We start from the raw sequence: 15986 nt of genomic DNA on the forward strand, positions 1-15986 counted from the left end.
TGCATCCACATGTGTGGAGCCCTGAGGTCTATGTGTGCATGTCTCTGTGTGCATCCACATGTGTGGAGCCCCGAGGTCTATGTGTGCATATCTCTGTTTGCATCCACATGTTCAGAGCCCCAAGGTCTGATACCTTCCTCTATCATTGACCACCTGTTTTTTGAGTCAGGGGCTCTCTGAACCTGGAGCCTGCTGATGTGGTTAGCCTTGCTGGCCGTCACACTTTGGGGAGTCTCCTGTCTCCTCAGTTCTGGGATTACAGGTGCATGCCCCAGTGCTCAGATTTTACATGACTTTAAGACTCAGTCCTCATGCACGGCAAGCACTTTACCGACTGAGCCGTTGTCCCAGCCCTAGGAAGCAGCACTTTGAAGGCTGACTGAAGGAGTTGACACTTAGGGACACAGGTTAGGCCTCCCTCTGTGTTTCTATATCTAAACAAGCAGAACTTGGCTGTAGAGCTATCTTGTCCTCATTTACTTTTTTTGTTGTGCGTGCGTGTGTGTGTGTGTGTGTGTGTGTGTGTGTGTGTGTGCGCGCGCGCGAGTGCGCTCCATAGCTAGCATGTTTGCCCCTGAGCATCTTTTTTAGTGTGTGTGGTATGTGTGTGTATGTGTTGTGTATGTGTGTATGTGTCCTCCATAACTAGCTTGTTTGTCCCTTGACCATCTTGTTTAGTGTGTGTGTGTGTGTATGTGTGTGCATGTGTGTCTATGTATGTGTATGTGTGTGTGTATGTGTTTGTGTGTGTCCTGCATAGCTACCGTATTTGTCCCTGTGCATCTTGCCAGCCATTCTTGTCATCTAGTTTTTGTTTACTTTCTCATTCCCTAACAATCAATTTTAATGTATTGATGCCCTCATTCAACAAGCCAAAGCGAAATTGACTTTCTTACCATTCACCTCTAAGTGATCGACTTTCCCTCCACTTACCCATAGCCCTGTGCTCCGCCTTCACTGTATATTATCCATAAGGTGGATGTTCTGTGTCACTGGTATCGGGCATGCCTGCATTTGCTTTATTGAGCGAGCTCTGTGGCTAATATGAGCAAGTGGATATAATGCTTCATTATATTTAATAAGAATATATTCAACATGCTTTTACAGGTCATATTATTATCTGTGAATGAACAAGTGTTTGGAAGCTCATTTAGAAATATTAATAATACCCAGAACAACCGGAAAGTTTCTTTAAAATTTTAACTGGGAACATTTGATAGACCGACTAAAAGTCATTGTCCTTAAATGGTCTCCTTGCGTAAGTAGCACATCCTCAGGATGTCAGGCTTAGATTGCATCTCTGGGCTCCGTTCCCCGCCCTGTGCCAGAAACCCATCCTTGGTAACCCTTCTTGCAATGGCCCAGCCCTCTGCTGAGCTTCAGGGCTTGCCTCAGGAAGAACATTAAGGAGTTGAAACTGTCTGTCACTTCTTTATCTTAAGCTGTAGACTGACAGCTTAAAGGCAGAAATCTTATTTGCTTTGTCTTCTCAGAAGGTAGCAGAGTGTCTGATTCACAGGCACAGGTGGTCTTCAGGTGCCTTTAGACTGAATTATTAGTTATGCCAGTATTATGTAGGTTCTAAAGGGCCAACCAAGTGAGAGTCAACTCCATTGAAGCCGTGTAGCTGTAGTGAAGAGGAGGGGGAACCCTACACGTCATGCCAAGTAGTCAATGACAAGTGAGATCAACAGTGTTTCTACCATACCTAACATCTTCAGTATGGTTACGTCATTTCAAATAAAGTACTACAGATGCCTGACAGAAACAGCTTAAGAAGAGGAATTTGGCTCATGGTTCGGTCATCATGGTAGAGTTTATGGCAGGAGTCCATGGTGGACGCTTTTACCACAGCAGGCCAGGAGGCAGAGCACAGGGCCAGAAGCAGGGACTGAGCAGTGACCTTCAGAGGCTCAACCTACTTTTTCCAGCCTTGCTTATTGAAGGTTCCACAGCCTCTAAAACAGAACCTCCAGCTAGGGGGCAAGCCTCCAAAACATGAGCCAGTGTGGGACCTTCCAGATTCAAACATAACCATATCCTATGTCAGTAGCTCACTTGTAATTGTGTGATGTTAGCGATTCTCATATAGGAGTTGTCCAATTTGGCTCTTCATTTGTAGACACGATAGCTGAGTTTTCAGGAGATGCATTCAAGTAGTAGTAGGTCAAATATGAGCAAAGCTTTGTGAAGAATTCTAGACTCACACTTAGTAGTTGTGTTTGGGACAATGGAGTCCTGCTCTGTGGGGACCGATTATGTGTGGTGCTTTATTTGAAATAATGTAACCAACCATATTGAAGCTGTTGGAAAGCTTCCTGCCGTGACAGGTAGAGCCTAACGAGCAGTTTTCTAACAGCAGTGTATTTCAAACTTCCGGGGAGATGGTTCACAGCTTGGTCAGTACCTATTTGTGTGAAGTGTATAAAATGCTGAGAGTCATGGCAGTACTGAGAACTGATCTCCAGACAGCCTTCTCCTGCCCCCTGAAACACTGAGGTATGAGAGCATCCAGGGCTAGAGTCACCTTTCTTAGTGACGTAGTGCATGCTGTATAGATGTTTGGTGCCTTGCTGGAGATTGAACTGTGTTAAAAGTTAGCTCACATCTTCCGATGTCACCTCCGTGAGTAATCAGGGTTCAGATTGTAAAGTTTTTCCTTCCCCTGCTCCTGGAATTGAGCCCATATTTTTAGAGCCCTGTTGAGGTAGTATGCCGTGGAGAGAGTTCAGAGACAGATAGTGTAGCTTTTGTGTAAGCTCAGTGGAGCCTGTAACTCAGTTCCCATCCTTAGTAAGTAGAGAAAGAAATATATAATAGCTGTCATCATCAGGATTAAATAGGGTAAAATTCAGTACAGGTAAATTAACTTGTACTTGGCTCTTCATGGCTGTCTGGTACATGTCACTTGACTATTGCCTCAATTTTCCTCCTCCTCCTCCTGTTCTTCCTCTTCCTCTTCCTCTTCTTCTTCCTCTTCCTCCTCCTCCTCCTCCTCCTCCTTCTCCTCCTCTTCCTGATAATTGTGTGTGTGTGTGTGTGTGTGTGTTAGTTTGTGTGTGAATGGGAGTGCCCACAGAACCATGAATAGCATATTGGATCCCTTAGAGTTGGAGTTATAGGTTTCCTTCTTTCTTCTTTGATTAATGCTCTGACATGTCAGGGATTCGTTTGGTTAGTTGCCTTAGGATCAGTGAGAAGTCAGTGTGTCTCCCACTATGAAGCGCCCAGTTAATCACCTCTTGAGTTCTTCTCTGCTTTTTATGACATGGAGTTGTATGTAGTCCAGGCTAACCTCACACTTGTAATAGTTCTTACGTTACGCTGCTGCCCTCAAGTGCTGGGATTATTAAATCATTTATAGCACACAAGTCTATGATAAGACTTTGTTTTCTCTACTATTAATCTGCCTACTTTTATATCAATACTATAATAGTGAATTGTTACAGTTTTTTATATATATATATGTTAAAATCTTATAATGTGGTCCTCACTTTTATTTTTCCTAGGTCACTTGCTTACTCTCTGAAAGTGTCTTTAGAGCGCAGGGAAGCTGTGGTGTGGATTATACTGCTCTGATGAGCACCGCTTACCACACTGCCCGTCACTCTGCCCCATGCTTCCCGTGCAGAAGTCCCATTTAAAGTCCTGTTTTGCCCAGTGCTCTTTAGAAGGTGTCTGTCCTCTCCTTGAGTTGGCTCATCTGAGCTTTTTGTTGTTTCTTCTGAGGTTTGCATGCAGCCTTTGAAAGCCTGGAGCAGAGCCAGAAAACTGAAGCATGCAAGGGGCAGTTGGGGCATCTCAGACAAGAGACAGTGATGCAGAGTGTGACCTAAAGGACACTGTGACATCGAAAGCAGGCAGTTGTGATTGGGATCTTCAGTCTCCCTGTTTTCTGAGAAAGGAAAAATAAAAATAAAAACAAAAACCATACACACACCAAAATTCTAAATGTTTACATTTTGTCTTCTGCTATTAAAATTGACAGTTAATTTAGAAAACCAACCCCCCCCCCCCAAAAAAAAACCCCAAACAAGCAAAATCCAAATGAGCCTGAATAAATAGTTCTTAAGGCTACACAGTGTCAGTCATCCCTGGGCCAACAATTTGTTGCTGCTGCTCTAAAGGATTTACAGAGAATTGAAACACCATTTATTATTTATAGAGTAGGTGCTAGAACTGTACAGACAAACAGTGACCTGTGAACACTCCTTGTTCATTAGTGCTGGACAGGACATGAAGGTGATGACACATCTAGTTGAACTGAGTTTGCATTCGGTGCAGAGATTGCTACAAGCAGTCCATGTTTTCCTTTGGGCATTGGATCACACTGGTCTGGGTCTCCCCTGGCATCATCTGGGACGAGCTATTTGACACCGCTGTTCACCGATGAGCTCTCAGAAGCAGAAAGCTTTTTTCTGTGAGCAGGATTCATAGCAAGTAATTTTTAATGTATTGCAAAATACACCATAGTAATGTAAATATAATGTAAACAAGGCATTATTTCCTGTGCTTTAGAGACAAGAGAACTGAGGTTGGAGTGTTGTAGCAGATTGCTTGTTCTCCAGGTAGAGGGAGTTTGTAAGCCTAACTTTATCCACCCTCTCCAGTAGACAGAGTGTGTGTGTGTGTGTGTGTGTGTGTGTGTGTGGTGTGTGTGTGTAGTTAACACAAAATACATTTTTACAGACAGTATGCCAACATCTCATGTTTCCATATGTCAGCCTGTAGACTACAGCAAGTTTAGCTAGCAAGGGTTAGGTCCTCGCTGGAGGATGGTGACAGCTGGAATGATGATAACGGAGGAGATGGGGTACATGGAGCCTCTGACTCGGGGAGGTCCCTGGTGGAACTGGAAGGGAGAACATCGTAGGTAAACCCAACTTGTTCCTAAGAACCTAATTGATTTTAATAGGTCTTCCTATTCAGGCTCTGTGGCTCAGCCTGTAACCCCAGCACTTGAGAGGCTAAGGCAGGATGACCAAAAGTTCAGAGATGGTTGATCTTAGGCTACAGTCTGAGCAATGGGGGTAAATACACACACACACATATATACACACATATACACAGACATGCAGAGGCAGGTGAATCTCTGTGAGTTCAAAGCAAGCCTAATCTACAGAGTAAGATCCAGGACAGCTAGGGCTACATGGAGAAACCTTGTCTCAAAGTTAATTAATTAATTAATTAATAATAAATGAATTATTCAGAGTTGCCCACTTTCCTTAATTCTGGACATTATAATGATTTTTAAATTAGGATGAGTTTTATTAGACTTTTTAATTCTATTTTATGTGTAGGAATGTTTTGCCTAAGTATACATATGCCTAGTGCCCACAAAGGTGAGAACAGGGCATGGGTCCTCTGCAACTGGAATTAACGTAGTTATGAGGTTGTGAGCCCTCGCATGGGTGCTGGGAACTGAGTCTTCTGAGAGTATGTTGCTGTGGAGGGGTATTTTCTCCTGAAAATGCATAACTAGTAACTAGTAACTAGTTCCTTAGTGTGTGGTACCTCACAGTCCAGGAGGTTAGGGCTGAGGATGTGGCTCAGTGGCAGGCGTGTCCCTTAGAAGCACCAGCACCAGACACATGAAATAAATAACAGAGCAGCGGAGGTTTTCTCGCCAAGGGGTTTACATCCTACATCATTGAAGACTGCTTCCAGTAAATCACTGGGCTAAAGAACTGGCCAGGCATGGTGTGCATGCCTGTAATCCACGCACGATGGAGGGAGAGGCAGGAGGATCAGGAGTTTAAGGCCATTCTCAAATATCCATCAAGTTTGAGACCAGTCCAGACAACATAGCAACTCTTGTCTCAAAAACAAAATAAATAAATGAATAAAACAGTTATGAAGGCCTGGGCTGCAGCTTGTTAGATCCCTTGCCCAGAACATTTGAGGTCTAGGTTTCCTTCCTAGCACCAAGGTGGGAAATAAAAGGAACAAAGATTATAATAAAACATGCTAAAAGACTGGACGCTGGTAAAGCTAGGGGTGAGCATTGAATGAGCATTGTGTTTCTAAAGCGACGAGGAACGGGTCCCTACCTTAGTCCTCATCCTCTGCAGTACTGCAGAAGAGAGCTTAGTCGCCCTTTCCTGGAAAGAACCAGAAAGCGTCTTTGCCTTTCTCATGGGCCATGTACTCTCAGTGACAAACACTTGTTTCAGCCAAATGAGCAGGGCATTGTCCCAGCAAAACTTCCTTTACGAAGGCAGCCATCAGGCCAGGCATAGCCAGGGCCCTTCGGTGGTTGCTTGACCATCCTTGCTCAGGGACAAATGGCTCGATGGGTATTTTTACGAGTGCCAGGGAGCTAGGGAGCCAGGGGACCATTCTGTGCTCTTTAAGGATAGGTCTGGCTGCCACGGTGCCTTCCACAGTCTTCCAGCAGGGTAACTGTAACTCAAGTTCAAAGGAGGGTTTATTTTTACTTTACTGAGGCACTGTGTAGAATGTTTCAAAAGGAGTTTTTGTAGAAGACAGGGGGAAAAAAGTGGAACACTGCAGTTAGGTTTGTTAATCTTTTGTTCCTGCTATGGTCTAGCCTCATAGAACAGGTGGGCAGATGACCATGTAAGGAAGCAAGGATGAATGAATGAATGAATGAATGAATGAATGAATGAATATTATCAGAAAAGCAGTGCTCTCGTTTTTTTTTTTTTAAATACTGTATCTTGGCTTTTGAAATAAACATATCCAGGTAGTAAATTATGGCCATTTTTATGATGAGGATCTCTATCGGAGTTGTGCTGGATTGCTGGAGTCTTCTGGCTTCCTACAGACCCCATGACTCTGGCCTGTCGTTTCTCAGGTGCAGCTTTTTCCTCGGCTTTGGAACGCTCAGCATTTTGTACCAAGAAAGCAATGGTTAGCAGTGTAGCCTGGGTCCATTGATTCACACATTTCAGACATCCAGGAAAGTTTAAATTCTGCGTAACTTTTGGAAGGCAGAGAGGAAGTTCATGGATGTCAAAACATTCGTGTTTTGTCTCCATGAGGCCCCGTTAAGAGGACTGGAAAGTGACCCGTTTACCACAGCAATTTCCTCCCTCCCGTCCACCCGGTTCTGGCTCGTATGTTCCGTTTCCAGGCTTACTTTACACCACGTGAAAGCCATGGGCTTTATTGAAGACTTTTCACAAGATGTGTTGTAAACATACATGGTTAGTGCCTTTCAAAATTACATTTCTGGTGATTGGTGCCCCCCCCTTCTTTTCTAGAATGCATACACAGCCACAGCTATCAATAGCACCAACTTCTGCACCTCAGCAAAGGATGCCTTCGTCATTCTAGTGGAGAACGCTCTGCGAGTGGCTGCCATCAACACAGTGGGGGACTTCATGCTGTTCCTAGGCAAGGTAAGGCCACCTGTACTGTCACGCTGAATAAAGGTACAAAATTTTGTTCTTTAATTTAAAAAACACAATGTAACCTAGCACAAAACTAGAAGCCATTTACTATGTAGCAAACATTCATGATACCTTAATAGGCATTAACTACTTCTTAATTTACTTTACAGGTATTATATTCATTTAATCTTTAATAATTTTTTTTGAGTTAAGCACTGTTATTCTGAGTTAACAGGCATGCAGGTTTTTTGTTTTTAAAGAAGAGATCAGGAGTGATATAGCTCACTAAAACACTTGCTAGCATGTGCAGAAACATGATTTCAATCCCTAGAACCACACATACAAAGAAAAAAAGAATTATGGAAACAGTCTATGCAATGATGAGGGTTGTCTGAACACCTGGTTCCTGTCAACTTGGCACAAACCTCGACACGTCTGTGAAGAGGGAGTCTTCATTGAGAAAATGCCTCTGTAATTCTGGACTCTAGGCAAGTCTGCGGAGGCATTTTCCTGATAGTGATGGATGTGGGAGGGCCCAGCCCCTGGGCAGGTGTCCTGTGTTGTGTAAGAAAGCAGACTAACAAAGCATGAGGGGCAAGCCAGCAAGCAGCACTCTCCACACCTTCAGTGCCTGCTTCCAGGCTCTGCCTGGAGCTCCTACCCGGACTTTCAGAGATGGCATGTTATATTACATGGAAGTGTAAGATGAGACGAACCCTTTCCTGTCCATGTTGCTTCTGGTGTTAGCAGCAGGAAAGTAACTGGGCAGGGATGGTATTGATCCTGGAGGCTGGGGTCTAAGGTTCTGGTTAAATTCATGCTGCTGATTGTGTGGCTATTTGTACACTTGGGATAATAATGGGGACACATTTTTAGTGTTGTAAGTCTTAGACTGGTTAATCACCCAGGGTATCTAGGACGGTGCTTGACACATTGTTGATTTTTTTTTTTTTTTTTTTTTTTGGTGAATGTTAGCAGTTATGGTAGAATGTTAGATGTTATTATATAAAAATCCTTTTAAAATAGAGCTGTTAGGGAACAAGACCTACTTTCCTTAGAGCTGAGAAAAGAGTTTATTCCATGCTATCAAAACCTTCTGAATTATAAATAGCATTATACTTAGATTCATTGCTCCTGCATTTAAAACCAGAGGCTATTTAGGCAGTTTGAAAAATGAAAGAATTAAACATGTTGCAGCACCATTGGAATGCCACTCCTCAGGCCTGTGTGCCTCCAGTGAAGTCTCAGCTGCGTGCCTCTGTGGGGGACGGCATACATACTTGGTGATCGCACTCTTTCTGTACACGCTCTTATACACCTTCTCTGTGTTGCGTTGATGATCTTCACAATTACTCACAAACAGTAGGGTCCGTACCCCATTAGACACAGTTATTATACACTGGGGTGGGGCAGCAACTGTGCCTGTAAAATGTCTTTGAAAAGAACAGAAACTTGTTTTGTCTAGTGGAAGCACAGCTTTGTGTGTTTTGAAGTGTGTAACTTCCTAGGGAACTGTCATCTGAAAACAATTAAGGGTAGTTACTTTGAATATCTGTAAATAAGTTTACATTATAACAGATTTGCTTGTGTTATGTTTTTATAGGAGAGGACATTTCTATAGTGAAGGTGAAGGCGTCAGTGTCTAAGAGTCAAGAGCAGGGTTGGCTGGTGGTACTGAGTGTGTGGATGATACATGCTGACTCAGAAAGGGCTGGAGACTCTGTTTTGTTTATACTGTTTACAACTTCATAACTCTTCCCTAGAGCTAAAATAGAATGAGCACAGAGAGAGAGAGAGAGAGAGAGAGAGAGAGAGAGCAAGCATGTGTGTGTTCACTCGAGCACACGTGTGTGTGTGTGTGTGTGTGTGTGAGAGAGAGAGAGAGAGAGAGAGAGAGAGAGAGAGGTGTCACATCCTCTGGCAGGTGACCTATTAGTGTTTTATATTCCATAGCAGAGGAAACTAAAGTGTAGAGAGGTAATCTACTAGACACATTTTGAGAACTGGAATGTGGCAAGGCTGGAGTTGATATCCATGCCTGTCCGATCTAACCATAATAGTTATCTCAACTAACATTAAATTTGTCCTTGGACTTTTACAGAAAAGCCTTTTTATTTAATAATCGTGTTAATGTCAGAACTACCCCTGAAAACAGTTCTGAATACAACTGAATGTAGCTTTATTTGTAATAGGGACCTTTTGTAAACAGTGTAATGCCGAGAACTAGAGAAATGGCTGGATTTAAAAGCCGGCCTGGTAAACCCTGTTCTCTTGTGAGTTTAGAATATGACAAAGAAATGTATATAATTCAGACAGTGAAAAGGCCGAGTAAAAATACTGGAGACAGACATGTCCTGAGCATGCACGAGGCCCTAGGCATGATCTCCAGTACTCCCAAACAGGGACTAATACGTCTTCTTCATCTCCTTCCCCCGAGACAAAGTTTCTTTGTATAACTTACTGCCCTGGCTGTCCTAGAACTCACTTTGTAGGGCTGGCCTCAAACTCAGAGAGATCCAACTGCCTCTGTCTCCCAAGTGGTGGGATTAAGGTGTGTACCACCATGCCCGGCTTGAGAACTAAGAATTGAACTAAAATGTGCATTATAAGAATGAAAGCTAGTATCTCAGATGTTAACAGTGGATAACCCTACACATCTCTTAATGAGTTCCCTAGCTAGACAGTGTTCCCTCTATTCAGTATGTCCCTCTATAAGGAACAATGTATAACATCAAAAATGTGGCTTTTAAATTGGCTTGTGGGTTTTGTTTTTAACATGCTAATGTAAAAATAATGTAATCTGACTGAAAGCTTTTCTTTAGACTTATCATATCTTTCTGTTCACTCCACAAATATGGACTGTTTACTTTCAGAGTACTACAGACTGTCCTGGGTGTCCTCTGTGTGGGAGAGGGGACATCTGTAGCCTTTCTTTTCATTTGATACTATAAGCACTTCCAGTTTCAGTAAACATTTTCTAAACATGCTTATACACGTGTACACTTGACCAATCCTCTGGTGTGTGTGTTTTTAAACACTTGAACTATTCTCAAGTTTTTACTAATATGTTATATTATGATGAAACTTTTTGCACAAGTATGCCCATATGAAATATTGCTAGCTTAGTTCAGTCTTAGAAGCCTAGAACTGGAATTGATTAGTGTTCTTAATGTGATTTCCTAAATTAATATTTTAGGAACAACATAAATGGAGGCTGGAGAGTAGCTTAGGGGCTAAGAGCATTTGCTGCTCTTGGAGAGGAGTGCATGTCCCAGCACCCAGCAGTGGTTCACAACATCTGTAACTCCAATTCAAGGGAGAAGCCTTCTTCTGGCTCCCACGGGCCCAGGCATACATGCAGTACACATAAATACATACATACATACATACATGTCAGCAAACAGCCATACTCATAAAATTAGAATAAAATGTTTAATAATAGCATTTGTGAAAGTTACCTTTAAAACTGTAAGATTATGCTCAGTTTGCATGTCTCTTCTGATGAATTTAATACAAGGTAAATACTAACTATAAAACACTTGATAGGTTTTTTTAGCCTTTCCAATAAACTCTTCTCTGCCTTAAAATAATAACTCCAATGATTTAAAAAAAAAAAAAGAAGAAGAAGAAAATATCTTCTCAGTTTCTAACACAGTAAAATAAGATTCTTTATTTTCTTTTTTAGAAATATAGTTCTGAGCTGGTAGTGTAGCTCAGTATTAGAAGATTCAGTCCTTTGCACCACACACACGTATATGCATGCATGCACGCATGCATATATCCTCACACATACACACATGCACATGTACACAAATATAAATTCTATACATATATATGTATATATATATATCTTCATTTATTAATGATATATGTATAGATTTTACGAACTCAAGTATTATGAGACACGTTAAAAATTTTGGTATTTGTTCCAATAAAACAGTATCCCATCAAAACAATGTGTTTACATTTCTCCTGTGTAAAATTACTTTCTCTATATTTTATAATACCTTTCTTATATTGGTTTTATCTTATAATTGATGATTTATTTAAGAAGATGTTTAAGTATAAATACTATAACCAGGAATCTAGTTTCTTACTATAGCCAATTGTATACTATAACTAAAACCCCCAAATTTTTATACTATAACCAAAAGTCTCTCAACATATAGTTTCCAAGAAAAAACAGTACCTAAGTGCAGAGTTTACATTTGGGGTGGGGGTGAGGCAGGGAGGAACAGTGGCCAGGCTTCCCATGGGGGGGGGGGGGGCTGGGGGGGTTCAGAATGGATTTTACCATCATGGAGGGTATGTACTGTCATGTCTCTTCCAGAGGTTAAATGACCTTAGAGCACAGCGCCGAGCTGAGCAGTAACTGTCATTCACACCTCTGTTTCTCTCACTCCAAAGCTGCCATTCCATCCTTCCGACTTCTCACAGCCTGACTCAGCGATGAGTTTCTTTCACTGTGGTCAGAGATCTTATCCTCTGCATTAGAAGTTCAGTCAGAAAAGAAGATGCTAGAGCACAGTGTCTTATTATTTGTTTTGGGGATTGAGCCCGGAGCCTTAGACATGCTACACAAACAGCCTACCACCGAGCCATTTCACATACCAGGCCCTGCATTTACCTTCATTTATGAATTACTTAGCTAACATATGTATTATGAGCCATATTTAAGAAAAAAAGATGTTAACTTCCTGCAACATATAAATCGAAGTTGAATGTTCTCTAAAGCAAGCAGGTGATAGGCACACAAGATGCTTCCAGAGATGGAGGCTGTGTACTTCATCAGTATCTGGGATACTTTTAAGATCTGGGGCTTCATCTTTGATTCAGTCAGTAGGATCCCTGGAGTCAAAGCCCAGGAACTTGTATTCCTAGCCTCTCTGCAGTCTGAAAACCACCAAATCAGCTCTGTTTGGAAACATACACGACTATCCATCCACTAGACTTCTCTGGTCCTATAGGCAAGAGAAAGTTTTGAATGTTGTCTGTCTTCTGTGCTGTTCCTGTAAGTTTGCCATTAAATTTTTTTAAAAAAACTACATGATACTCTTTAGATATATTTTGGCATCAGTCCTAAATTTGTCTGTTGAAAGGTACTATTACATGTCCCTGGAGTTATTTCCCACAAGATGTAATGTGCAGCTTTCTATCCGGACTGCTTTGTCTCTATCTGCTTTGCTTGAGTCACACTTTATTTCTAATTGACCTCAACATTTCAAATATGGTTTGCCTTTTAGGGGGGTGGCAAGAACATGAGGAACCCCAAATCTCACATGGAACGTGCAGAATTTTAAGATAGTATAAAAAAAAAACTCATTCAAAATTTGAAATCACTGGATGATTGTGGTGCACACCTTTAATCTCAGAACTCAGGAGACAGAGACAGGCTGGTCTCTGTGAGTTCAAGGCCAGCCTGGTCTACAGAATGAGTTTTAGGACATCCAGAACTACACAGAGAAACCCTGTACTGGCTAGTTTTGTGTCAACTTGACACAGCTGGAGTTATCACAGAGAAAGGAGCTTCAGTTGAGGAAATGCCTCCATGAGATCCAACTGTAAGGCATTTTCTCAATTAGTGATTAAGGGGGAAAGGCCCCTTGTGGGTGGGACCATCTCAGGGCTGGTAGTCTTGGTTCTATAAGAAAGCAGGCTGAGCAAGCCAGGGGAGGCAAGCCAGTAAAGAACATCCCTCCATGGCCTCTGCATCAGCTCCTGCTTCCTGACCTGCTTGAGTTCCAGTCCTGACTTCCTTGGTGATGAACAGCAGTATGGAAGTGTAAGCCGAATAAACCCTTTCCTCCCCAGCTTGCTTCTTGGTCATGATGTTTGTGCAGGAATAGAAACCCTGACTAAGACAAACCCTCTCTCTAAAACCAACCAACCAACCAAACAAACAAACAAACAAATGGAAATCACTTGAATAATGGAAATAATGTAGTTAACCACATATGGAAATCACCCAGTAAAGAGGCCAGTGTATGAGATGGTTAATAAGTCTATAGCCATAAACTTGGGAGACCTAGGTTTGCTCCATGAAAGCGTCTAAAAGTGATTGGTTTATAGCTGAGTCAGTGTGTTGCATGCATTATAACTCAAAGTTATGATGGAGGCAAAGGAGAAATGCTTTCATGTTGATAGGGAAGACACTGCAAGATTCTTCCTGCCTGTTCTCAGCCTTGGGCACAAAGTGACCCCAGAGGTTTTATGGTTTTGTTTATGCTTTTGTTTTTGTTTTAAAGCCTGATATTAAGCTAAGAGCCAGAGAAGAGTATGTCTTTAAGATTCAGAAAGTCCATACCAAATGTTTGCTGGGGTTTCCCCTGTAAAGAATCGTGGGGTTGGCAGGCACCATGCAGTCATTGAATAGAACCTGTTTCTTACTCTGTGACCTTGGGCAGGTTGGCTGACATTTCCAAAGGTGTTCCCCAATCTAAGTAATGGGCTAGATAGTGTTTGCCATCAAGTATCTGCAGGATTATTGGCAAGCTGATATAAAATGTGTTAAAAGAACTATAAAATACATGAAGCGAGGAAGCACCTGAGTAGGTGGTTCTTCACAATAAGCAAGCCGACTGTTTTATTTAGCATGGACGTGGTTGCATTGGGTAACTTTTGCATCACACATAATCCAGACCTAAGCCTCACAAAAATTACATTATATTTATCATGTATACCATAGGAAATACAATATGAAACACAGGAAAAGTTTTAAGACTAAAGATGAATGTTGTAGCATCATTTACATCTGAAAACAATCTAAATCTCAAATAGTAGAAAACTGGCTAAATATATCTTAAACTACTCATAAGATAACATTGTAAAGTTGAACAAGTATTTGCAGAACATTTATAATAATCCTCTTAAATTATGAAGTTTCTATTGTTTTATATATGATTTCATATATGTAGGAATACTTAGAAAAAAAACATACCAATTCCAAGCATCAACAATTTTATGAATTCAAACCAACATTTAAATAATAGGCATACATTTATTTTAAAGTTTATCAGCAGATTATCAATGGGTGATTTTTTTTCAGGAACCATATGACATTTGGAAAACTAAATTATCTTTACTGTAATCATGAATCATCTAATCTGTGTTCTTGAATTTGTATGATATCCATGAGCGATTGATGTTTTGTGTGGGTGTATGTGGAGTGTACGCCTTAGTTTGAGATGGACTAGCCTTCTGTAACGTCATTGATGAAGAGTGTGCTTAAGTCTGCAGCAATGAAGAATTGTGGCTGGCTGCCGTGGGATCTCAAGCATGCTCTCTGCTCTCTCCGCTGCAGGTGCTGATAGTCTGCAGCACCGGTTTGGCTGGGATTATGCTGCTCAACTACCAGCAAGATTACACAGTATGGGTGCTGCCTCTGATCATCGTCTGCCTCTTTGCTTTCCTAGTCGCTCATTGCTTCCTGTCCATTTACGAAATGGTAGTGGATGTATTGTTCTTGTGTTTTGCCATTGATACAAAATACAATGATGGGAGCCCTGGCCGAGAATTCTATATGGACAAAGTGCTGATGGTAAGTACTTCAAATGTCGGCCACAGTGTTTCCAAAATACTCTTCGAGGTTAATTCCCACAAAGTGACACAGTGTTAAAATTGTAGTACTGAATCATGAATGAAGTTTATCTTGGAGAAATTGAGGTAGGTCTTCCTGGTACAGAAACAACCATTTCAAATACTACTCTTTAGTTCTACCCACTCCCTGTACCATCCTGCCTGCCCCCTCCTTTGTGCTATATGGATTTGAATAGACTTTGAAACATGTCTTCTAGCTACTGATCAAAGTGCCCTTTCCCAAAGTAGATCTTAAAGACAAAGGCCTTGTTCTCAGAGCCTTTCTGCCTCTCTCCAGCAACCACTTATACAAGGCTATTACTGTCAACCCTAGTCAACCCTAGTTAAAATCCATTATCCTAAATCCCACAAGCTGGATTGAAGGTAAACGAAATACAGGAAGTAGCCCGTAGGGTCAAAGTATTTTGTACTGACTATTTGTAAGCATTTTGTATCCATATTTTTCTGAGAAGCCCCCGAGGTTCCTCTGTATTAGAAATTCAACTAAATTTTGAGACCATTTAAAGACCATATTAAAATGCTTTTAGGAACTGGAGAGTGGGTGTGAGCACTTGTTGCTGTGGCAGAGACTCAGGTATCAGTTCCCAGCACTCACATGGCACCTCCACAACCTTCTGTCACTTCAGTCCCAGGGGCCCACACCCTCTTCTGGCTCACTTAACCAGTGCATATACATGGTGCACATATGTACTATTCAGGCACTTACCCATACGTATACATAAAATAAAAAAATTAAATATAGCTTTATCATTATTAAATGATACTGAACTAAAGATACTTAGGATTGAATGTAATACATTGAAATAATGAGCCATTTTGTGCGAGTATGAGGTACCCAGTTTACTCTGAAGTAAATATATGAATAAAAGAAATACTTGTTTTCCTTCAGTAGTGAAAATTGAAGGTAATTGGACTCACCTGTTTGATACTGTCTCTGATAGCATCATCACCTAAATTTTGGATGCTTTCACAAGTCCTAGATGAATTCTGTCTGGTTGGGTTCATCTGGAATTGAATCTTTATTTCAGTTTTTTG

General features: G+C 41.4%; 1 protein-coding gene across 7 annotated transcripts in view; it reads left to right on the forward strand.

The window, feature by feature from the left end:
* Positions 1-15986, forward strand: part of Slc44a1 (solute carrier family 44, member 1) — a 182092-nt gene that overhangs the window by 105873 nt on the left and 60233 nt on the right. For 6 of the 7 annotated variants that reach the window (XR_390309.4, XM_006537531.4, NM_133891.3 and 3 more), the window contains 2 exons: positions 7227-7364; positions 14656-14892. Coding sequence is in view for 6 of the 7 variants with exons in the window: in XM_006537531.4 (XP_006537594.1) it covers positions 7227-7364; positions 14656-14892 (375 nt within the window). In the remaining variant the exon portion in view is untranslated. Of the gene's footprint in view, positions 1-3729; positions 3906-7226; positions 7365-14655; positions 14893-15986 lie in introns of those variants that run through there. The other variant, NM_001159633.1, reaches the window with a different exon arrangement.

Source organism: Mus musculus, chromosome 4 (genome assembly GCF_000001635.26).
Source record: "Mus musculus strain C57BL/6J chromosome 4, GRCm38.p6 C57BL/6J".
In the NCBI taxonomy this organism is placed as follows: Eukaryota; Metazoa; Chordata; class Mammalia; order Rodentia; family Muridae; genus Mus; species Mus musculus.